General features: G+C 35.4%; 1 protein-coding gene and 1 non-coding gene across 2 annotated transcripts in view; one reads left to right on the top strand and one right to left on the bottom strand.

Moving 5' to 3' along the window:
• The first annotated feature begins 3,104 nt into the window (after positions 1 to 3,104).
• The window catches only part of LOC141721055 (ubiquitin-conjugating enzyme E2 36-like), a 29,459-nt gene continuing 6,699 nt past the window's right edge, over positions 3,105 to 25,864 (top strand). The window contains exons 1-3 of the mRNA XM_074523792.1: positions 3,105 to 3,261; positions 3,354 to 3,381; positions 3,507 to 3,593. Of these exons, the coding sequence (XP_074379893.1) occupies positions 3,226 to 3,261; positions 3,354 to 3,381; positions 3,507 to 3,593 (151 nt within the window). The 5' untranslated portion in view covers positions 3,105 to 3,225. The remainder of the gene's footprint in view (positions 3,262 to 3,353; positions 3,382 to 3,506; positions 3,594 to 25,864) is intronic.
• LOC141722516 (small nucleolar RNA R71) lies at positions 21,939 to 22,046 on the bottom strand. The gene has a single exon (XR_012575533.1). It is a non-coding gene; the product is annotated as a small nucleolar RNA R71 (small nucleolar RNA).

Genomic DNA, 25,864 nt, shown 5'->3' with positions numbered 1-25,864 from the left:
GATGAAGCTGAATTCTACAGACAACTCCAACTCCAAGTAGAGGAAAATGACAGGAGGCTAGGGAAGAAATCAAGGGATCAAAGGAAAAGAAAATAATCTGCTCAGCTTAAAGGAGCATCCTTGGAAATAATGTAATTCTTCAATTCTATCTCAGTACATATACTTTTGCAGCACTTTTGAGCTACTTGATTTCAGTTCATATATTTGTTAAGTGTTTTGTTATCATCAAGTTAAACCCAAATTTATGCCTACAATTCTAGTAGACATAAATATGGGGAGATTGTTAGGAATATGTGTATTAGTTTGATGATAAGTTAAACAAAACACTTAAGTAAAAATCTAGTGTTTGTAGCCTCAACGGATAAGACCATTCTGGCTATCCGTTGATGGAGTAGCTTTACTTAGAAATAAGTTTAGTATTGTAGCACATTTTAGTTTTTGTATTTAAGTTATAATTCTTAGATGATTGTGGGAAATTATAAGTCATGTTGACTACTAGTGGATATGCAAATAGGAGGGCTAATTGTAAATATTTCATGCCTTGTAATTTTGTATAAGTGAAATAGTATCAACTGATAAATTAAAGGCCTTCAACGGATGAGAAACAAAGCTTAAACGGATGTCTCTAAAGCTTCAACGGATAACATCCATCAACGGATGAGTGCATCAATGGATAAAGCTTCAACTGCTAATGCATCAACGGATAAAGCCATCAACGGATGAAAGCTTAAACGGATGCTCAGTTCAATAGCAGTTGACAGTGACAATTCATAAGCTGACAGAGGCACATGGGTTGACAGAGACAATTGGAATATGGTAGCCTCTTGGAGGAATCAAGAAAATGCAGCATTTCCATTCTGGTGCAAACAAGGAAGTATTCAAAGATTCACAAATTATCCTAGATTGCATTGGATAGAGAAATGAAGAAGAAACATGTGAAGAATCTTTTTAATTGTATTTGTGCTTTCGTCTTCACTTGTAATCTTGTTGATATATAAACCAAGTTGCAGCTAATAATTAGATTGTGAATTTTCCAGAGCTGTTTAGAAAAACATAGAGAGAAAATCATCTAGTTTGTATTAGGACGCAGCTGTGATCAATTCTTTTTGAATCACATATTTTCTGAAATACACATCTCTGGTGGAACAACAAATCCACCAGAAAAGTTTTTAAAGCCTTTGTATTCTTTACATTTGTGTCTTGAATACATATCTGTCTACACCTACTCAAAACCATTCACACAACTGTTCATCAAAACACTTAGCCTTTGAAACTGCTCAAAACTTGAAAAAGTTTTGAGATTTACATTCAACCCCCCTTCTGTAAATCTCATTGTTAGTTCCTCGGGAATAACAATTATTTAATTGTAGAAAAATAATATATAATGTTATCAAGTTATTGTAAAAAGAAAGATTAGAATCATAAACGAAAGAAAATTAAAAATGATCCGAATGTCGATATAGTACAAATTTATCTTCGAATTCTTGAACAAGACTTGCGAATATCAGTAGTTAGTTTTTACGATATATGAATTATTTTTATGCCACATCCATGATTGATGCTTTGAGTAAAAATACATATTGATTGATTGTCAGTATTATTACGACTACAATGTATAAATAATTGCAACTAATTTATTAGATAATTATAATTTTTGAATAATTATAAACGCATGTTATTTGATTAATTTATTAGCTAACGATTAGACATATACACAACTAATATATCTAACCTATAAATAAACGAGACGAACATTATTTACTCGAAAATACAACAAACAATAATTTACATATATGTATGACTATATCTTTACTAATTTTAATAGATTCAGTGCTAATATTGTATTCAGATTTATTGATACACTAGAAGAGAATAATGAATTAAGATATTAGCAATAACATAAAATCAACATAAACAATTATATAAAATCAATATAAACGTTGAATAAAAAAAATAACATTCTTCATAACAAATAATTTTATATTAACGGTAGTGTAAATTCTGCTTTATTGAATATTATGATTGCAGGTATTGGCGAATTTAGTTATGCATTACAATTCTTTTTAATTTAAGCAAGGTAGTTGTAAATTAGTAATGACTTTAATAATAATATAGCTCATTACTAATGGTTTCTTTAACCAAAATTTAAAAATTTTACTTGACTTTGCAGTAAACATTTATGTTAATTCTTAGTTTACTTTTTATGAACATACTAACACCATTTTATCGATTAACTTCAAATCTTTTCCTTTTAAATGTACATTAACTATCGTGCTTGTATTAGTAAATACAAACTAGACGCTACAAATAATAAAAATATGTAATTTGATTAATGAGCGATATTAGAAACGTTGTGTACGTTATTGATATCTTATATGAAAATCATACATATTATTAAACGTTCAACTTGTATTTAATATAATTTAGATGTTATACAATATTTATCAATAAAAATGATCAAAATTTTATAAATATTATTGTATGGTGTAAAAAATAAAATAAACAATAACCGCAGCTCACACAAATTGTTATGCTAGTTATTTATAACACTCCACAATATAAGAAACATATGCCCCTTCAGGAGTCGTTTGGTTCATCATATTCTGGAATCAGGTATGGGTTCCATCCATTCTAACCTCATACTTGACGTTTGGTTCAGAAAAATAAAATTTCATGCCTATTTCTCAAACCCCCAAAATATGAGTTGTTCATACCCAAGTAGCCCCAAAATCCAAAATATGAGTTGTTCATACCCAAGTAGCCCCAAAATATGGGTTTTTAATTCCCAAGTAGAGAGGTGGGAATGAGGGAGGGATATGGTTATCAACTTTTATTTCACTATTTTAATTTTTATTTAAGCAATTAAATATAAATATTTAATACTAAAAAAATCTATGAACCTTAAAAATATTATAATAATAATAAAATTAATATATTAAATTAAATTAAAATTATTGACCTAATATATTATAAATTAAAAATATTTATTACACCACTCAACCAAACATATAATATTAGATATAATACCTGATTAAATGATTTCATATTTTAAATTATTCTAATTAATTTAAAAAGTTAGATAACTAAGTAATAATTGAATCTTGCCTCAAAATGGCTGAGAGTTGAGACAGACATCTAAATTAGGCTTGAGATTCGCTGTCTGTAATTCAACTCATCCGTCTCTTGTTTCTTAAACTTTGTCTTCTGGTTTGACTTGCTTAAGAAATGGCCAACACTAATTTACCTCGTAGAATAATCAAGGTACAACATCCCCCACATTCATCTTTACACAATTTTACACACACATATTTGTATGTTTGATTGAGCTCATTTTCATGTTTCTAACGCCTTAGGAAACACAGAGGCTTCTCAGTGAGCCAGGTAATTCACTTCCTTTCTTAAATTAAAATATAATATTGAGATCGGTGATTTTTGGTTGTATTTGTGCATTTGGGTTTGCTTTTAATAAGGTGATATTATAATTTGTTTACTCTTATGAACTATAGCTCCAGGAATAAGTGCTTCACCTTCAGAAGAAAACATGAGATATTTCAATGTTATGATCCTTGGTCCCTCTCAATCTCCTTATGAAGGTAGTACTAATCCTTTATTTAGCATCCGTATTATATATTATCCAATTGAAACCTCTTTCCAACACATTTTACGGGTTAATTGTAATATTCCACATCGGTTAGAATGAGAGTATTTGAGTCAGACGATTACAACTAATGTATTAAAGTTGCTAGCTCTTTTGACCGTCTATGGTGAGTTGTGGTGTTTGCTATGCTGGGATTGAACTATTTTATTAATAAGATTCTGGCTGTTAAAGTTTGCTGGTTGTACATCCGGACCTTTTAAGTTTTTTTTTTTAAAAAAATTCTTTCAAATTCACCCCGGTAATTTCAGTTTTGGCCCTCAATGAGTCAGAGTATGCATGAAAATACATAATTCAAAATACATAGTAGCCCCCAAAATAAGGTGCATCCTAACCCGAGTTATTTCCGTAGTCTGCCCAACACTTAGTTTGTTGATCGTATGTATGAATATTTGGTAGTAATGTAGGCCGGTAGTAACCGGTGCTAGAAAGCAATTAGAATACTCGGGAGCACCACTAGTAGCACTTAAAATTTAATAAAGTTGTTTTCAAAGCACAAGCACATTATGCACAAGCCACTAGTGTAACCGATCATAGGGATAGATATCATAGGGGTAGATAATGGAGGGATCCCAAACACCAATGTACCACTACTAATGCAAGTAGGAAAGAAAGTGTTAGGTCACACTATCACTGTAGAGGGGGTGAATACAGTGTTTATTATAATCAAATCGAACTTCAAGAACTTAAATAACAGAAAACAAATTTTATTGAAACAATAAACTCTGTTACAATCTGGAACTGTTATCTCTCAGTGATGAACAAAATATCACGAGAGCTGCTAGGGTTAAGTTAATAATATTCTCGATTATGATAACACTTATAGTGTAAACCCTATGTCTGTGTTTATATATTACACAGTTACAAGATAATCGCTAATTGATATGGAATATAATTCTGCTTCCTAATATATATCAATCAGATATCTTTTCTTCCAAGTATTCCATTTTTTATGGAATTCCTTCTTCATGCATATCTCTTCTTATGTTTATCTTGATCTTCTTAACTTTAATCAGCTGCTGTCCTTATCTGATCGTCCTTCAGCACTTAAGTTCTGATATCTATCTCCTGATGCTTATCTCCTGATGACATAAGTACTGATATCTCTTAAGTCCTGATGTCCAGTATAAGTACTGATCAGTTAAGTACTGATTTGTCCTGTTCAAATAAGATCTGAAATCTAAACATAAAACATATTAGCCATGACATTATCAAATATATCTAACAATCTCCCCCAACTTGTAAATTAGCAAAATATACAAGTTTAACGGATAATTGATGATGTCAAAAACATTAAGTACAAATGCATGAGAATTAGACAAGATAACTACAACTTACAGTCCTTAAAGCTTTTACCAATTCAACTTCTGATAACAACTTTAGTCTGTATACACATCAGAATTTAAGCAGTTGTAGATCTTCGACTTGGCTTCATCATTTTCTGATCTCTCTGATGTCAGGAGTTGTTCTGAGATAATTCTTCAACAAACATGACATTTCTTCATCAAGATCTAGAAGTTCATCAGAATTTATTCTTTTACCAGTATCAGAACTTAATTTCTTCCCAGTATCAGAACTTATCCTGTGACTTGCAATTTCAGCATTTCTTGATGAGAATTTTTTACCTTGACTATGACCTCCACCCATTCCAGAGTTTCCTTGGTCATCTTTTTCATCATCCTTTCCTTTCAGTGTCTTGTCATCCTTGCATTTGGACTTAATTACTTTCTCCCCCTTTTTGGCATCAGCAGGAAGTAGAAGAGAGATAAGCAATTCCACTGAAGATTGGATTTCAGTCAATTGTAATTGCTGAGAAGCTTGATTTTGCAGAATTTGATCAATCTGTGCTTGTTGACGATCTTGAGTCTTCTCAATATAAGCAATTCTGTCAATAGAAGGTTGAAAGAACTTTTTCTTATCAAGTTTCCAAACTTGTTCCTGCTTGATTAAGTTCTCCTGAATCTGGTGTATGTCTGCATGAGTAGTTGAATGAAGACCTTGGAGATGTTTAGTACTCAATGCAGTGACACGAAGCTGGGTTTTGAAATCATCAGAATTTAACATTTCATCAGCTTTAGTCAAGTGCTCAGTAAGATGTAACGCAGATGGAATACATGAAACTGAGTTCCATTCCTTAGTCCACTCCTGACCTGCAGGAGTTTCACTCCAAGGCACTGGTGGTTCCTCTGTAACAAACTTCTTTACTTGTTCAGACTTATAAAGAGGAATATGTCCTGAAGGACCTGCTGCATCAGTATCTGCAGTTGGAGCAGCATCACCAGTATCTCCAGCATGTGCAGCATCAGAACTTATAGAATCAGTATCATCTGATATAATAGCAGTGTGAGTAGCAATGGAGACTTCAGCATCCTCTAATTGCTGATCTGATGCTAAGTTCTGATCAACAGCCATATCCTGATGCTCACCTAAAGTCTGATCATCAGTGTCTAGATGCAGAGAAGGTGACTTAGATAATTCCGGAGTTTGAATAGCATCAGTAACAGGTGTTAGCAAAAGATTTGTTGCTGTTGGAGCTTCTAAGAGAATTACTCCAGGCACACCTAAGTGCTGATCAGCATTATCAGCACTTGTGCCTTGATTACCAAGAGACACAGAAGGGGAATTAGCCTTGTCAGATACTGTTTCCTGAGTTGGAGTGGATGGAGAAGAAGTAACTGGATCAAATTCTTTTTCTTGTGAGATCAGAGATTCCTGATCCCCTTCCTTAGCTGCTTCCTCCTCATCAGCTGAAACTGGCCTTTGTGCCCTCTGTTTCTTGTATTTCTTGTTTGATTTGGATTCTTTTGGAGTTTCAGGAACAGTCATTCGTCTAAGCCTTTTGAGAAGCTTAGAACCCCTTATATCAGAATCCTTCTGAGAAGTTGCTTTCTCAGCTTCATTTACAACAGGTTCTGAAGAAAGAATCTGTTCCGCAGAATCTGATTCATCTCTCAAAGTAATCCTCCTCTTCTTCTGAGGTGTTTGAGAAATAGTCTTTGTTCTCTTTGACTTAGAAGATGTAGGCTTCACATAGGACTTGAGATATGTTCTGAGAGATGGTTGAGAGGTTTGAGGTGGCTGAGTAGAGGTGGTAGGTGCTGATGAACCAGGTTCTGATGTTTGAACATCAGGATAAAGTGCAGTGTACTTCACAGGATTATAGGTGATTAAGGCTTGTTTGACAGATAAAGGTATTAAGAGGGGTCTTAACACAGCCTTTTTATTATCAGAAGATAATAAATCAGTAAAAGCTCTCTTAGCTATTCTGAAAGATGGAATTAGATCACCAAAATTTTGGGGCTGATTACAACAAAAACTATAAATAAGCTGACAAAATCTTGCAAAATATACAGTATTGCGATCTTCTGTCATCCTATCCCCAATAAAACCTAAGACTGCTCGTGCATAATCAAAATCAGTGTGATTTAGAAGTGCATACCCGATTTGTTGGCTGAATATGGGAATTGCATCAAAATTTGAACATTTGTTGGCGAAAGCTTTAGTAATGCAATCAAATAAGAAACTCCATTCCCTCCTTATGGAAGATCTCTTCAACTGTCCAAGCTTGGTCAATGTTCCTTCATAGCCCAGACTAACCATCATGTTTTGAAGAACTGAGTCATCAACAGTAGAATAAACACAGTCCTCAGGTAGATGTAATGCCTGTCTAACTGTAGACAAAGTCACAACATACTCATCTTCCCCTGATGAAAATATTATACTTGGGGACCCTTGAGCACCACCATTGTCATATACTCCACTCCTCCAAAACTCCAGTACTTGAACTCCAGAAATGGATGTAGGCTCAGTTAGAGCAAACCCAATATCAGAACTAGTGAGAAAGTCCTGAATGAAATGAAGTTCAGAGGGTGCCTCTGTAGTGTTGAGTATCGCAGAGAAGTTATTAGGAACAAACTTTGCTCCATCAAAGAGAATGTCCTTGGGTGCCATTATGTTTGAAAAGAAATCGGTAACCTGTAATGTGTTTGAGAAAATGCCTCTTAAAAGAAAATCGTCAGTAGATGAGAGAGTTGAAAAGTAAAGAGAGATAAAATATAAAGGTAAATAAAAGATTTGACAATCTTTACTCTCTTTTACTTATACACAAAAAGTAACCGTTGAGGACACATGACAGACATACATTTAAAAGTAGTGGTAAATACCTTAACAACTGTTATACATAGAGAAGGCAAAAAGTAATGGGCACGGTAAATAAGGAATAATTACCACCCACTTGCAGTTTTTCAAGGAAAAACCGTTCCACTTACCTAGATTCCATTAATCAAGGTGAATCAGTTTAATTTAAAATTAAAACCGTTCCCACTAATTCAAATATTTTACTCTGCAATATCAATATTCTGAAAAAAAACTGTGTGTGAGAATGAGTAATATCAATCAGTTAAGTAAGTACTGATAAAACATTATCAGAACTTAAAGTCAGACACAATTTAGACGATCATCAGAATATTTATCAGGATTTATCAATGCGTATCAAAATTTCTCAGAGACAAGATCATAAGATAAAAACAAATTCCATTAATATATCAAAATAATACATTTGATGAAATTGAAATTACATCAGAACTTTTACAATCTTGTCCTAAGCTTCTAAATCTAACATCAACAGCCTTAGTCCTAGCTAAGAAGCCTGATAAAGCTGAGGATGAAGAAGAACAAGAAGAAGACGAGATTAAGTCATCTTCCTCTTCCTATCTTCGACAAACAAGATAGCGAGTCGAATGATTCGCTCTTGCTGACGGATAGCTTCCCGCCTTTCCTCCTCCAATCGATCAAGATGAAGCTGGTAATCCATCTCGAAGAACAGAAGTCGGTTCAGCACCGCCTGTGGGACAGAGCCCCATATCTCTTCAGGAATGGCAGTTACATGCCACTCCTGCTGCCAGTCGGCGCAGCTTAGCTCCATATGAAAATTTTGGTAATTCAAAAACATGTTGAATCGGACCATGATGTTTTTGAAAAAGAATATGAAGTTAAGATTGTGAGAAAAATGGATGGAAAGGGTAATGTGAAGTGGCTTTTTATATAGGCAAGAGAATGCCAGGAGACGCGAAGATATTTAATTGCTGACAGATATAGTTAAGTCTACCTCGTCTCCCTAGACTTGAAAAAGAATAACAGTCATTGGAAAAGGAATGTGCACATGTAACAAGAGTGAATTGTTCAAGGACGAGTGCCATTAGTCCTAACCATAGACTATTAATCTTCCACTTCAACATATCCTAAAGTAATCTGAGACTGGTACCAAATTTTACTCACAGATAAGTCAAGTAAAGGATTAGACTGAAAAATCAGAACTTAGACCTATACCAGAACTTAACAGTCATCAGAACATAATGTCTTAACTCGAACAAGGAATATCTATCTTAGTAAGTTTTCATACAAGTTCTGAGTTATAGTCTTCAGAACTTAATCATCAGAACATATAACTAATAAAGAGTAAAGTCTGATTTACTTCTGTACATCTTAGAAATAAGTCATAATTAAAATTTTGCTAAAGAGCTGTCATTATCCTGAAACCTACTGATAAATGAGTTCATGCATGAGTCCACCTCAACTGTTTTTGTGCTAATTTTATGCATCTTTTTAAATTCTATTTTACAGTGGCTTCTCAGTGTAAGTGAGTTATGACTGCTTATCAGAATTTATGCTATTATCAGAGTATTTCTCCAGTAATCATAGAGTGTGAAAAGTCACCAAGAAAATATTTTGCTTTTCTAATGCATATTTACTTAATACCAGCTATGCACTTGGGTCGTCCCATTCACATTTTTACTCTAGATCTCAAAGGAGTACCTGATATTCTTCTTTGATTATTTTTTTCTTCTTCTTTTGATAAGTGAGGTTTATCAGCACTTAGTACATTCAGCAGTTTTACTAGAATCAGAACTTAACAGATGAGTAGCATTTATTCTAATTTGTGACTTAGTAATAAGATGAATAAAGTAAACTAAACTAAGCTCAAGTATCAGAATTTACTTGTGTCATTAGATTTCCACAGAAATAATTACTTCTTTCATGGGATCATTTGTTTATTGAAGACTAGTAGGTCAGTATCTAACACAATTATCCTCATAGGATTGAATGATTACTTAAACAGATATATCACTTATTAGAGTTAAGAGATATATATCAGACAACAGTCAGTACTTAAAAACATTTATCAATTAAGCACAGAATACACAACGAGATTAATTCTGTAAATACTGATCATAAAGTCTGATAACATAGAACAAGTTTAAGCAGATTTAGAGAAAGAACCTGAAATCATTCCAAGTTCATTTACCAATCTTGTAAAGGTAGCTTCACACAGTGGTTTTGTGAAGATATCTGCTACTTGTTGATCTGTGGGAACAAAATGCAATTCCACTGTACCTTCATCCACATGTTCCCTGATGAAATGGTACCTGATGCTGATGTGCTTTGTCATAGAGTGTTGAACTGGATTACCTGTCATAGCAATAGCACTTTGATTATCACAGTAAATAGGAATTTTGAAATATGTTAACCCATAATCCAGTAACTGATTCTTCATCCAAAGAATCTGTGCACAACAGCTTCCTGCAGCAATATACTCTGCTTCTGCAGTTGATGTGGACATTGACTTTTGTTTCTTGCTATACCAAGAAATCAATCTGCCTCCAAGAAATTGGCAGCTTCCACTTGTGCTTTTCCTGTCTATTTTGCAACCTGCAAAATCTGCATCTGAGTAACCTATTAATTGAAAATCTGATTCTCTAGGATAACATAGTCCTAGATCAGCTGTTCCTTTAAGATACTTAAAGATTCTTTTTACAGCTGTTAAGTGAGGTTCTCTTGGATCTGCTTGAAATCTTGCACAAAGACAGGTAGCAAACATGATATCTGGTCTACTAGCAGTTAGATAGAGAAGTGAGCCAATCATACCTCTGTAATCAGTAATATCTACTGAATTACCAGTATCCTTATCCAGTTTTGTTGCAGTGGCCATGGGAGTGGATGCACTTGAACAGTCTTGCTTTCCAAATTTCTTCAGCAAGTTTCTGGTGTACTTAGATTGACAAATAAAAGTGCCTTCTTCACTCTGCTTGACTTGAAGGCCCAGAAAATAACTAAGTTCTCCCATCATACTCATCTGATATCTTGACTGCATTAGTTTGGCAAACTTTTTGCAAAGTTTGTCATTTGGAGACCCAAAAATGATATCATCAACATAAATCTGGACCAAAAGTAAGTCCTTGCCATGGTTGAGATAGAACAGTGTTTTGTCAATAGTTCCTCTGTTGAATCCACTTTCCAAAAGAAACTGAACTAAAGTCTCATACCATGCTCTAGGAGCTTGCTTAAGTCCATAAAGTGCTTTATCAAGCCTGTAGACATAATCTGAATGTTTGGAATCTACAAAGCCTGGAGGTTGTTCAACATATACTTCCTCCTCCAATTTTCCATTGAGAAAAGCACTTTTCACATCCATTTGAAAGACAGTAAACTTTTTGTGAGCAGCATATGCCATGAATATCCTTATGGCTTCTAACCTAGCAACTGGTGCAAATGTTTCATCATAGTCAATTCTTTCCTGTTGAGAATATCCTTTTGCAACCAGCCTTGCCTTGTTCCTTGTAATTATGCCATCACTATCAGTTTTATTTCTGAATACCCATTTTGTACCAACAACAGATCTATTCTTAGGTCTTGGCACTAAGGTCCAGACTTTGTTTCTTTCAAATTCATTTAACTCTTCCTGCATTGCTTGCACCCAATCAGCATCTTGAAGAGCTTCTTCCACTTTCTTTGGCTCAGACTGAGAGAGAAAAGAATTGTAAAGACATTCATTAGAAGTACCTGTTCTAGTTCTGACACCTGCATCAGGATTTCCAATTATCAAATCAGGTGTATGTGATTTTGTCCACTTCCTTGCAGATGGAAGGTTTTCTCTAGAACTGGATGCTCCCCCATGATTCATGCTGTCTTCGTTTTCATTTTCTGATGCTCCCCCTGAAACTATGCTCTCTGAGTTGGATCCTTCAGCATTTAGATTTTCAGCGCTGTCAGTAATTGGCTTATCAGAACTTGACGAATTAGAACTTGAAGAGCCAGTTGTGTGTTCTGATGCTTCTTGATATGTGATTATATCTTGAGTATGCTCCCCCTGCATTGGTGCATCTTCCTTTGACGTAGTCACCACAGTTTCAATAACATCAGAGTTTAATCTATCAGAGTTTACAGTATCAGGACTTAGACTGTCAGGACTTAAGGTATCAGAATATGAATCTTCATTTTCAAATCTCAGCTGATCATGATCAATGCAATCTTCAAGTCCAGTGATCTTCTTGTCATCAAAAGAGACATTGATAGATTCCATGACCACTTTTGTTCTCAAATTATAGACTCTGAAGGCTTTTGTGGAAAGTGGATATCCAACAAAGATTCCCTCATCAGCTTTTAGATCAAACTTGGATAGCTGTTCAGGATGAGTCTTGAGAACAAAACACTTACATCCAAATACATGAAAGTATTTCAGATTTGGCTTCTTGTTCTTCACCATCTCATATGGTGTTTTTCCTTGCTTGTTAATGAGTGTTGCATTTTGAGTAAAACAAGCAGTCTGCACAGCTTCAGCCCAGAAATAGGTTGGAAGCTTTGCTTCTTCAAGCATTGTTCGTGCAGCTTCAATGAGAGTTCTATTCTTCCTTTCAACAACTCCATTTTGCTGTGGAGTTCCAGGAGCAGAAAATTCCTGCTTTATTCCATGATTTTTGCAGAACTCTTCCATTATCAGATTCTTGAATTCAGTGCCATTATCACTCCTCAAAATTTTCACAGAATCTTTGATCAATTTATCCAGATGTTTGACATGATCAATCAGGATAGATGCAGTTTCACTTTTTGTGTGCAAAAAATACACCCATGTGTATCTGGTGAACTCATCTACTATGACCAATGCATATTTCTTCTTTGCAATAGACATGACATTCACTGGACCAAATAGATCAACATGAAGTTGATAATAAGGCTCAAGAATTGATGATTCAGTCTTGCTCTTGAATGAAGATTTTCTTTGTTTGGCCTTCTGACATGAGTCACAAAGACCATCAGGAGCAAACACTGATTTTGGCAGTCCTCTCACAAGATCTTTCTTGATCAGTTCATTTATCTTGTTGAAGTTTAAATGAGAGAGTTTCTTGTGCCAATTCCAGCTTTCTTCAATTGAGGCTCTACTTATCAAACAGATTGCAGAACCATCAGAACTTGTTGAAAGCTTAGCTTCATAAATGTTACCACGCCTGAATCCCTTCAGAACAACTTTTCCTTTCAATTTACTAACTATTTCACAATGTTCTGCAAAGAAATCAACATGATAACCTCTGTCACAAATTTGACTTATACTCAGTAAGTTGTGTTTAAGTCCTGAGACCAGAGCTACATCTTTAATGATGACATTCCCAAGATTGATATTGCTATATCCCAAGGTTTTTCCAATGTTGCCATCTCCATAAGAAACACTTGGGCCAGCTTTCTCCACAAAGTCTGATAGCAGGGCCTTATTTCCAGTCATATGTCCTGAACATCCACTGTCCAGAACTAAAATATTTTTCCTGTTGCCCTGCAATCAAAAAGACCACTAATTATTAGTTTTAAGGACCCAGACTTGCTTGGATCCTTTGGCCTTTTTAGGTTTGTTAACATTTGCAGCGGATTTAGCATCAGATTTTATGTTAACAGTTTTCTTATCAGAACTTATACTACCAGACTTTGAATCAGAACTTACACTAGAAGGAACAACAGAAACTTTCTTTAAAGAAGGTTTTATTTGATAATAATCATAGTACAAACTATGATATTCCTTACAAGTATAAATGGAATGCCATAAACTACCACAATGAAAACAAGGATTTTGTGGTTTGTATCTAACAGATTGACTCTTAACTCCTGATTTTGAAGATAAGGAGTTAATATTCTTATTCTTCCTGCAAAAAGAAGCCAGATGGTTAGAACTTCCACAGTTATGACATGCTTTCCTAGGAGCATCAGGAACAGATTTATAGTTATTGCTTTTATTCACACCTTCCTTTCCATTCCTGTTTTTCCTAGGTGATTTTACCTTGTTTGCATTCTTAACATCTTTCAGCTTATGCTTAAGCTGCTTCTTTGTCATTAAGCCTATGTTAACTTCAGCTGTCTTTTCCTGTTTTAGTTTGTCAGAAGCTAATTCCTTTTTAACTTCTGATTTCTCATTTTCAGATTTTTCAGTTACAAACTTAACAGGTTTTAACTTCAGCTTTTGCTTATCAACAGGCTTAATTTCTACAGTTCCTTTTTCATTTTTATTTTCTCCATAACCTAAGCCCTCTTTCCAGTTTCCACTGCTCAGCAAATTTTGAGTTGTTTTGCCAGAGTTAGTCCAAGTCCTAATAATCTCTCTCCTTTTCTAACTCAGTTTTTAGAGATTCATTCATTTTTAGCACTTCATCCCTAACATAAAAAGCATCATCTCTATCCTTCTGAGTTTGATGGAACATGACTAACTCTTTTTCTAAGAAATCGTTTCTTTTCCTAAAAGCAAGATTTTCAGAAGTTAATCTTTTACATGTTAAAGTTTGATCTCTATAACTAACAAACATGGTTTTAAGATATCTTCTCAACTCATTAATATCATCAGTATGAAAAGCATAAGTAGTCTGAGGTACCTTTGTTTCAGCAGCTTCAGAACTGCTCTCAGAACTTGATTTATCAGCATTTGCCATCAATGCATAGTTCTCCTCACTTTCAGAGTCTGAGGTGTCTGTCCAGCTTTTCTGCTTTGTGACAAGAGCTTTGCCTTTGTCACTCTTGGTCTTCTTGCAATCAGGAGATATGTGGCCTTTCTCACCACAATTATAACATTTAACATTGGTGTAATCTCCTCTGTCAGACTTTCCTCCTCTTCCTTCAGATCTTCTGAAATTCTTCTTATCAGAACTTATGCCTTTCCTGGAAAACTTCTTTCCCTTTCTGAACTTCCTGTATGCAATCTTTGTGATTCCTTTCACCATAAGAGCACACAGCTTCATCATCTCCTCATCAGCATCAGTCTCAGGCAAGCTTTCAGAATCTGAGTCATCATCACTCTCAGAACTTGATGACTCAGTATCAGACTTTATGAAAAGAGCTTTACCCTTGTCTTTCTTTGAGGAAGGTGTTTTGGGGGATTCCTCTTCAGCCTTGAGAGCAACTGTCCTTGACTTTCCTCCTTTCCTCTTGCTTCTTTGTTCCATCTCAAGTTCATGAGTCTTGAGCATTCCATAGATTTCATCAAGAGTTGTTTCATCAAGATTGTAGTTGTCTCTTATTGTTGTTGCCTTCAAATCCCAGCATTCAGGAAGAGCTAACAGGAATTTTAGGTTGGTATCTTCAAGATCATACTCTTTATCAACCAATGACAAATCATTCAAAAGTTTGACAAATCTATCATATAAATCATTCAATGACTCATTAGATTTTGAGTCAAAATGTTCATACTCTTGAGTGAGTATTGTCTTCCTGTTTTTCTTAACTGTTTCAGTTCCTTGACACCTTGTCTCCAGTGCATCCCATATCTCCTTGGCAGTCTTGCAGTTTATTACCCTGTTTGACATTACATTATCAATGGCACTATGCAGTAAGTGTCGTACCTTGGCATCCTTAGCAATAGATGATATATTTTCAGCAGTGTAATCACTCTTTTCCTTTGGTACAGTCATTGCTGCTTCACCTGCAACTACAACAGCGAGCTTGGTAGGTTTGTGAGGCCCTTCCTTGATTCTATCAAGATATTCTGGATCTGTTGCTTCCAGAAACATGGTCATCCTTACCTTCCATATGGGATATTCAGATGGTCTCAATATGGGAACTCTAATAGTCTCATATCGACTCTGAATTGATGTCTTTGATGATTCCTCAATTTTGGTAGGCTTAGTTGGAGTTTCTGTGTCAGACATGATTGTGTTTGGATCTTTAACTGTATGTGTGTTTACAGAAGGCTCTGATACCAATTGTTAGGTCACACTATCACTGTAGAGGGGGTGAATACAGTGTTTATTACAATCAAATCGAACTTCAAGAACTTAAATAACAGAAAACAAATTTATTGAAACAATAAACTCTGTTACAATCTGGAACTGTTATCTCTCAGTGATGAACAAAATATCACGAGAGCTGCTAGGGTTAAGTTAATAATATTCTCGATTATGATAACACTTATAGTGTAAACCCTATGTCTGTGTTTATATGTTACACAGTTACAAGATAATCGCTAATTGATATGGAATATAATTCTGCTTCCTAATATATATCAATCAGATATCTTTTCTTCCAAGTATTCCATTTTTATGGAATTCCTTCTTCATGCATATCTCTTCTTATGTTTATCTTGATCTTCTTAACTTTAATCAGCTGCTGTCCTTATCTGGTCGTCCTTCAGCACTTAAGTTCTGATATCTATCTCCTGATGCTTATCTCCTGATGACATAAGTACTGATATCTCTTAAGTCCTGATGTCCAGTATAAGTACTGATCAGTTAAGTACTGATCAGTTAAGTACTGATTTGTCCTGTTCAAATAAGATCTGAAATCTAAACATAAAACATATTAGCCATGACATTATCAAATATATCTAACACAAGTATTTATGAAGATGATCCTTCTAACAGACCAAATAGATATGTAGTTATAAGGGAAGTAAGTCAGGCAGAGGATGAAAGATCTTTCAAATCTCAAGATATCTTAATTGCTGACAGGACGCTTAAAGAAAAAGAAAAGATATGAGAGAAGTCAAAGATTTCAAAGCCTAAAGCCAAAGCTATTGCAAAGAAGAAATTAGTATTTAAAGCAACTAAATCACAAATAATGATAGATCTGATCTATAAAATTGCCTAATCTTTTGATACTGATGAAATTACTGAAGAAGAAGTAATCAGCCAAGCTCACCAAAGAAGAAAGATTTATGGAGCTGAATGGGCTGATAAATTGAATTTAACCTCTGACAGATTCAAGCAGATTTATCAAATCCTGATTTTGAAATCATAGTCTCTGATAAGCCAGAACTTACTTTTGAAGAAAAGAAGAAGCTACTATGGGGAAGCAAGAAACTAACACCTAGAAGAGATTCTTCTGAAATATTAAAGAAGATTTATAGTGGAAGTTCTCAATCTAGACAACTTGGAATCACAAGTGGTCTTGGAAGATTAAATGTTGATAATCCATTTGTAGGAGATGCTTTGACTCTAAGGAAGCATTCTTATTTGACAGAAATTGGAGACAATGTAATGCTTGAAGACTTACAGAAGATCATATCAGTGCAAATTATTATTGATCATGCTAAAGATAAAATAATCTATTTTCTGGAGTCTGGGAGAAGCTTAAGGTTGAATCAAGAACAGTTAAGAGAAAAACCATGGCAGGAATTGGAACTTATTTCTACAATTCTCAAGGTAACTAATTATGTAACTGCCAGATGGTCTGCATTCATAAAGAACCTGATACAGTTAAAGCAGAGAGGAATGCCTTACAAATCAAACTACATTCCAAAGTACATTGATCAATCTGAATATGTTGTTGATATGCCTATTGGAGGAGCCAAGATAGAAATGAGTCTAGGGACTAAAGTTTTAACATTTAATCCTGATGGAAATAAAATTGGGTTTTTGGACCTGGATGATCTATCTCTTGGAAATTTAAAGTTACATAATCTCAGGGCTGCCATCTATCAGAATGATGAATTAATAGATGAACTGAGGGAAAACAAACAAAGGATGCAATAATATTTGGATGTAATGGAAAAGAATCTGTTGAGGAAGTTTTTTGAAGATTTTCCAGACTGTGTTAGAGTTCAGAATGAAGAGTAAAGTTTGATATTCACTGAAGTAAGAATGAATATGATTACTTGATTTCTGCATTTAGGTAGTTTAGACATCATTAATTGGAACTTGTACATATTTCCATAATGCACAAGTTGGGGGAGATTGTATAATTGATGATATCAGCAGAAATTATCAGAAGTTCATATCATGACTTATATTAGCATTTACTGAAGAGTGACGTCATCGGTACTTATATCAGTATTTGATGATCAGCAGATGATGTCATCAGAACTTGTCATTTCAGTAGATATTCAAAGAGAAGAAGGAAAGCAGGAATTGAAGGCGGTGAAGGACTTTATCTCAGAAGCATTATAATATATTTCCTTGTTGTTAATAGAATAGGATTCCTTATACATTGTGTAGTTGTGCTCTATATAAAGCACAGATTAGGTTAATGTTATAAGCATTGTGAACATTGTTATATCATTTGCACAACCTAGAAGCTCTCAAGGATATTTGTTCATCCTTTTGAGAGAGTACGTTTGTAATCCGTTTTTATTTGTTAATACAAAAACTGTTGATTATGTTGAAGATCTGTCGAATTGATTGCATTAATTGTATTCACACCCCATCTACAGTTGATTACGGGCCTAACATGTATGGTTATTCAATTTTTTTATGGTTTGAGCTAGTATGATAATATGTATTTAGCGGTAATGATACCTAGGTTATGATGATAATAATATAATGATGCTTTATTTCTGTATAAGGTGGTTTTCAAATGATTTACTGCCATTACTGGGGTAAAGTGGTACTTACAGAAGTGATGATAAGAAATTTTGACAGAGTTTTAGCTTATTGGAAGAATTGTTTGGACCTTTAAATTATTTTTTAAGATGATAAATATACATCATTCGTTATTTGGGTACAAGGTTGTATACAAGTACTCCTTGGTATTAAGAAATTGATGTAGTTTGGTTTTGTAAACAATATATACTGAGATATAAATTAGTTGTATCGAAACAATGAAGATGATGACACAAAGTATTTGACAAGAGGCAAGATTGCTAGTAGTTGCTTTTGAATCTGGATAATTAATGTATAAGCTAATATGAGACTGATATTTGCAAAATCAATCAAATAAAAACACAACCAGGATAGCAGTAGTCATTTGTTAAAAGGGACTGAATGTAGAATGGTAATGAGATACAATCATCAAATTATGACAAATTGATCAGAGTGCATGGGGTTTATGTAGATTTGATAACAGTCGCGATTATTTTCTAAAGTTTTTAAGCTTAAGAAGAACATAAGTAGTCATGCAATTGTCTCAATTTACTTTATAAAATGTAGCTTACTTGATCCTGAATTCGTTGGTTATAGTAATCTATAGTTACCAAAAAGGATATGTTCTTATAATATAGTAAGGTGTGAATTGGTTATGCAGAACAAGATTTACGGAAGCAGAACGATATGGTTAAACATGTTTTGAAAATGAAGTTTCTCTGATTTTGAAGTTGATTTCTGAACTAGTAAATGTTATGAACTTTTACGGTCATTAAGAACTAAATTGGTATATTGTTATGGACTACCCTCAACTATCAACACCAAAAAAGAATTATTACGAACTAACATGAACTGAGATGAGATTCCTTGAATTGTTATGAACAAACCTAAACTATTATAAACAAATATGAATAGTATTGGGTGTTACCAGAGCAATGAACTGTTTTAACGATATAACTTAAAAAGAGGTTTTGTCTTATGAATGGATTGTTATGTTAATTTGGAATTGTTTGCTAGAAGAATTATTATAGTTATCTGAACTAATATTGGTTAAGTTGGATTTTCTTATACGAGATAGAATGCGTCGATTATTGCTTGCCTGAACATGCTATAGAGATTTATTGTTAAATAAGAATCATGATTGACTCCCTCACGAAAGAGAAGCTTATCCGTTGTTTAAGGCTTTAAGCTTGAAATCTGAACTCTCATAATCACCAATCAAAAGACATGTCAGTAGCTATCTGAATGATACCCAAACATTTAAACTACTGATAGTAAATGCCACTGCATGAATAAACCAGTGTGTTTTATACAGACTTAAACCTCACCATTCAAAGAGATGAAATAGTATCAGGTAATATAAATGTTTTTAAACAGTATATGAATGAATGACATGGACATTAAATTAGGACGATAATGGAAGACAAACGACTGCTTTTATTATGTAAGTATGTTTTCATAGAATCAAGTATGGAATCTTGTGATTGTATGATTTCAAATATGGTGTTCTTCTATTAAAAGGTAGGATAATTGAGTGACAATTGGTTCATACAACAATGATATTAGTCATTTGTTTCATTAGAAAATGTTGTGTTTTATATAAAAAAAATATAGAATTTTGTTAAGTGGCATTTATATCCACTTAGAATGCTTCATAAAGGCTCGAATTGGTGTTTTGTACTCAATTTATTTGTGTATTGATGTGTTTTTGTAGTGTTTGCATTTCAGGGCATAATTAGGAAGAAGGACTATATCTTGCATGCTTTATGCTTGAAAATGTGTTAGGATGGAGCCTCGGCCAAATGCGCGAAGAGACCAGCGGTTGAAGGAAAGAAAATAAGAAGAAATAAATTTTCCAGAATCTCAGCGCGGTCGCGCTACACTTGGGAGCGGTCGCGCCATACTCCGAGCGGCCGCGCCGAATCCCAGGGTGGCTGCGCTATGTCAATTTTCCGGAATCTTGTTACTAACAGAATATTGATCTGCTGGACTTCTGGTCAATTTGGGATGCTATATAAAGACCTTTTAAAGACATTTTTCATAACAGAGAGCAAGAAGATAACGGCGAGAAGACCTAGGAGCACAAATTCAACAAAGGAGAAGAAGAACTAGTTTTTACTTGTGATTCTTTGCTTAAGTTATAATCTTGGATGCTTGTTTTTTTTGTTGAACCTAGAATTCATGTTAACATGCTTTGATTATTTATTCAGTTTATGAAGACTTAGTTTATATACCATGCTTTCATCGGAACCCGCGGCGATGATGAGTTCGGTTATGAACTAATCGTTATCCCGGGGTTCTAACGGATTTACTTATGGATTTCTATAGTTAATTTGTTTTGATATCTTAGTGCATGGTAATTGTATGATAACCTAGTATAGGTTGTGCTTATTAGTCTTATGAGGGTCGCAAACTTATAAGATAGCGTGTTAATCTCTATTGAAGAGATAATGAATATAGAGGTTAGAACTTGCCATGCTAGCATAGGGTTCATGTATTTGTTATGCATGATTCTTAGGTAATTTTAGCCATCTTACTTGCCCTATGTAATCACGATAGATAACTTGCGCATTAAACCTTATGTTTGTCAAATTCTATAGACATATAGAGTCTCGATATATTGGTATCTATTCAGCTTCTATCTCTTTTGTGGATGTCTAGTAGTAGGGTATTCGTACATAAAATTTGGCGTTTACTAGTTTCGTGTTATCTGATTAGTTGTCAACACCATTGCATAATAAGGTTAAGAACACTGACTTTGAATGAAGTGTTTAATGAAGTTAGAATCCCATGTTTGTGTCATATAAGTAATTTAACCTCAATTCTCCTAGTTAATGTTATTTAGTATAATTTCTTAGTTTAGTCAAAACCAATTTGTTATTTGTCGTAGCATTGAACGATAGCCATATCATTGTTGCATAAGTGCATAGATTGAAGTTAACCTAAACCAGTCTCCGTGGGAACGAACTAGAAGAATTCTATATTACTTGCGAACACGTATACTTGCGTGTAATTTTGCATGTATTTTTGTCCCTAACAAGTTTTTGGCGCCGTTGTCGGGGACTCGGTGTTAATTTTTAGTTTATGTGCTTGACATTAGTGGTCGCTAAAGTTCACCGACTCGGATATTTTACATAATTGTTTGTTTGTTGGTATTTCAGGTACTCTAGGGAGCGTTTATGCTAACGCGTTCTCGATCTCGAAAGATAACACTGGATAAAGCAGAGGAAGAATTTGAAGTAGAAGAAGTTTTTAAAAAAGTTGAGAAAGTTGAGAAAGAAGATGATATTGCAATGGGTGAACCAGCAGCGAATCCTAAGGCTTCGATGAATTACCCTCAACTGAAGATCAATGATATTTAGTCTAGCATTGTCAGACCAGCCATCGCGGCTAATACTTTTGAAATCAAGGCTAGCACGATTCAGATGGTGCAGAACTCAGTCCAGTTTGGGGGTTCTCCAACGGAAGATCCCAACATGCATATTAGAGATTTCATCAAGATCTTCGACACTTTCAAATTCAACAATGTTTCTGAAGATGTTGTTAAGCTGAGACTTTTCCCATTCTGTCTGAGGGATAAAGCTAAGTGTTGGTTGCATTCTCTACCACCAGGCTCTATTACTACTTGGAAAGATCTTGCTCAAAAATTTCTTACTAAATTCTTCCCTATGACAAAGACAGCTGCAATCAGAAACGCTCTTACTCAGTTTGCGCAGCAATCGGGAGAGTCTTTATATGAAACTTGGGATCATTATAAGGAGATGCCTTAGAAAGTGTCCTCATCATGGGATGCCTGACTGGATGATTATCAACTTTTTTTTATAATAGCTTGAGAGCACAGTCTAGCCCATGCTTGATGCAGCATCAGGTGGAGCCTTATGGGCGAAGAGCTATGATGAAGCTTATGAGTTGATTGAACTGATGGCTGCTAATGAATACCATAACCCTTCGCAGAGACTACCTCAAGGCAAGATAGCAGGAATGCTGGAGGTGGATGCAGCTACTGCTATAACTGCTCAGCTTAAGGCTTTAACGATGAAAGTGGATTCTTTGGCTACTTATGGGGTTTAATCAGATTATAAGTGTCTATGAGCTTTGTGCTGGTGCGCATGAGACGGAGCAGTGTGCTATATCTAGTGAATCAGCTCAGTTCACGAGCAACTTTCAGAGGTCGCAGCAACCAGTTTCAGCCACTTATCATCCCAACAACCACAATCATCCTACTTCAGCTAGAGCAACAATCAGAATGCGGTGCAACAACCTTATCAGCAGTATGCAGCAAAGCAATTTAACCCTCCTGGTTTTCAACAACCACAGGATACACAAAGACAACAACTCCAACTTCAACAATCTAATGAAAAATCTGAATTGGAGGAATTGAGGCTCATGTGCAAGAGCTATGCGGTTTCTATTAAGACCTTGGAGAATCAATTGGGCAGATTGCCAATGCCTTACTGAATCGACAACTTGGAGCCCTCCCTAGTGACACAGAAGTTCCAGGCAAGAAGAAAGCAAAAGAACAGGTAAAAGGCAATTATATAAGATCTGAGAAGGTTGCAAACCCCAAAAACTCTCTAGTTCCAGAAAATGAAGTTGTGGCTGAAGAGATGTGCATAAGGAAGCAGAAGTGGAAACAAGGAAGAAAAGTTTGGAACACACTTCTCCCGGAGGGTAATATAAGGGAGAAACAGGTCTATCCTCCACATCCTTTTCCTAAGAGGCTGCAGAAGCAAAAGTTGGATAAGAAATTTGCTAAGTTCCTGGAGGTGTCAAGAAACTTCATATCAACATACATTTCGATGAAGCTCTTGAACAGATACCTAGTTATGCGAAGTTTATGAAAGGTATTCTCTCAAGGAAAGTGAAGCTTGATGACTTAGAGACTGTTGCTCTTACGGAGGAATGCAGTGCTGTGCCGTAACAGAATTTGCCTCCGAAGCTTAAAGATCCTGGAAGCTTCACTATTTCTTGCACCATCGGAAAGTTGTAGTTTGACAAGTGTTTATGTGATTTGGGAGCTAACATCAATCTGATGCCCTTGTTTATCTTCAAGAAGTTGGATTTACCTGATCTAAAGCATACATATATGTCCTTGCAGTTGGCTGATCGTTCTATTACATATTCCACGAGGCATTGTGGAGGATGTCTTGGTCAAGGTGGACAAACTCATCTTTTCTGCTGACTTTGTAATTCTTGATTTCAAAGAGGATGAAAAGAATCCCATAATCTTTGGAAGACCATCCTTGGCTACTGGTCGAACCTTGATTGATGTGCAGAGGAGTGAGTTCACTTTGCGAGTACTGGATCAGGATGTGACTTTTAATGTTTTAATGCCATGAATTCCCTACTGATAATGAGGAGTACTTAAAAGTGAAATTGGTTATTCTGTGATTACTTCAGAGCTTGATCAAATGCTAAGGTTTGATTCCTTAAAGAAAGCCTTGATGGGGAATTCAGATAGTGAAGATGATGAAGGTGATGAGCAGTTGTAGTATTTGAATGCTTCTCCATGGAAGCGAAGGCTGGATATGCCTTTTGAATCTCTTGGTATGTCAGAACTCAAAAATGCTGAGGGGAGTCTCAAGCCATCTATTGAGGAAGCTCCTACACTCGAGGTTAAACCTTTTCCCTGAACACTTGAGGTTGCTTTTTTAGGTGATGCATCTACTATGCCTGTTATTATTGCATATGACCTTTCAGGTAGTGATGAGGAAAAGCTCTTAAGAATTCTGAGAGAGTTCAAGTTTGTAATTGGATGGACTATAGCAGATATTAAAGGAATCAGCCCTTCTTATTGCATGCATAAAATTCTAATAGAGGAATTAAGCAAGCCGACTGTTGAGCAATAAAGAAGGCTAAATCCGATCATGAAAGAGGTTGTGAAGAAGGAAATTCTTAAGTGGCTAGATGCAGGCATCATTTATCCTATTTCTGACAGTTCTTGGGTGAGCCTAGTTCAGTGTGTGCCAAAGAAATGAGGGTATCATAGTGGTTGCTAATGAGAAGAATGAGCTCATTCCTACTCGAACAATTACGGGGTGGAGAGTGTGCATGGATTACAGGAAGCTGAACAAGGCCATGGGAAGTATCACTTCCCTCTTCCTTTTATTGATCAGATGCTTGACAGGTTGGCTGGGCATGAATACTATTGTCTTCTGGATGGTTATTCGGGGTATATCAGATATGCATTGCTCCAGAAGATCAGGAAAAGACTACCTTCACTTATCGTGTTTGGTACTTTTGCCTTCATAAGAGTTTTTTTAGATTATGTAGTGCACCTGCCACATTTCAGAGATGCATGATGGCTATCTTCTCTGACAGATTGGTCAGAATATGGAGGAGTCATGGATGATTTTAATGTGTTTGGAGATTCTTTCGACGAGTGCTTGCAAGATCTTGGCGCAGTTCTTAAAGTTGTGTTGAGACCAATCTGGTTCTCAACTGGGAGAAATGTCACTTTATGGTGCAACAGGGCATCATTCTTGGGCACAAGGTCTCTAGTAAAGGTCTTGAAGTGGACAAAGCCCAGGTGGGGTTCATTGAAAACCTTCCTCCACCAATTTCTATTAAGGGGATCCACAGTTTCCTTGGTCATGCGGGCTTCTATAGGCGGTTCATTAAGGACTTCTCTAAAACCTCTAAACCATTTTGCAATTTATTGGAGAAAGATGTCCCTTTCAAGTTTGATAATGAGTGTTGAGCTGCTTTTGAGAGCCTAAAAATGAGCTTGATCACGGCACCTGTTATAACTGCACCTGATTGGAATAAGCCTTTTGAAATGATGTACGATGCGAGTGACTATGCAGTTGGAGCGGTTCTTGGGAAAAGGAATAACAATATATTTCATGTGGTCTACTATGCTAGTAAGACCTTCAATGATGCTCAACTGAACTATACAACTGCTGAGAAGGAACTCTTAGCCATTGTCTACGGTTTTGAGAATTTTCGATCTTATTTGCTTGGGACAAAGGTGACAGTTTTCACTGATCACGCTGCAATTTGCTATCTTGTCTTGAAGAAGGACTCGAAGCCTAGATTGATTCGATTGGTTCTTTTACTTCAAGATTTTGAGTTGGAGATTAAGGATAGAAAAGGTACTGAGAATCAAGTTGATGACCATCTCTCTCTCGTTTAGAAGATCCAAGTACATCTTCACATGACAAGACCTTGATAAATGAGTCTTTTCCCGATGAGTGGTTGTTTGGGGTGCAAGAAGAAGAATCGTGGTTCGCAGACATTGTGAACTACCTTGTGAGCAATATTATGCCCCCGGACTTAACTTCTGCTCAAAGGAAGAAGTTTCTTCATGATGTGAAGTGGTACATATGGGATGAGCCATTTTATTTCGTCAAGGAGCTGACCAAATCATCAGGAGATGTATTTCGTACAGCAAAATGGAGGGTATCTTACGATATTGTCATTCGACTATTTATGGAGGACACTCTGGTGGAGAAAAGACAGCAGCTCATATCCCTCAAACGAGATTTTCTGGCCTACATTGTTTAAGGATGTGCATCAGTTCTTTTGGAGTGTGATCGATGTCAGCTGTTGGTAATATGTCAAGAAGAATAAGATGCATCTTACTGTGCTTCCCGAGGTTGAGTTCTTC

This window comes from Apium graveolens, chromosome 4, assembly GCF_009905375.1.
Source record: "Apium graveolens cultivar Ventura chromosome 4, ASM990537v1, whole genome shotgun sequence".
In the NCBI taxonomy this organism is placed as follows: Eukaryota; Viridiplantae; Streptophyta; class Magnoliopsida; order Apiales; family Apiaceae; genus Apium; species Apium graveolens.
This window is presented reverse-complemented; position numbering and strand designations above follow the sequence as displayed.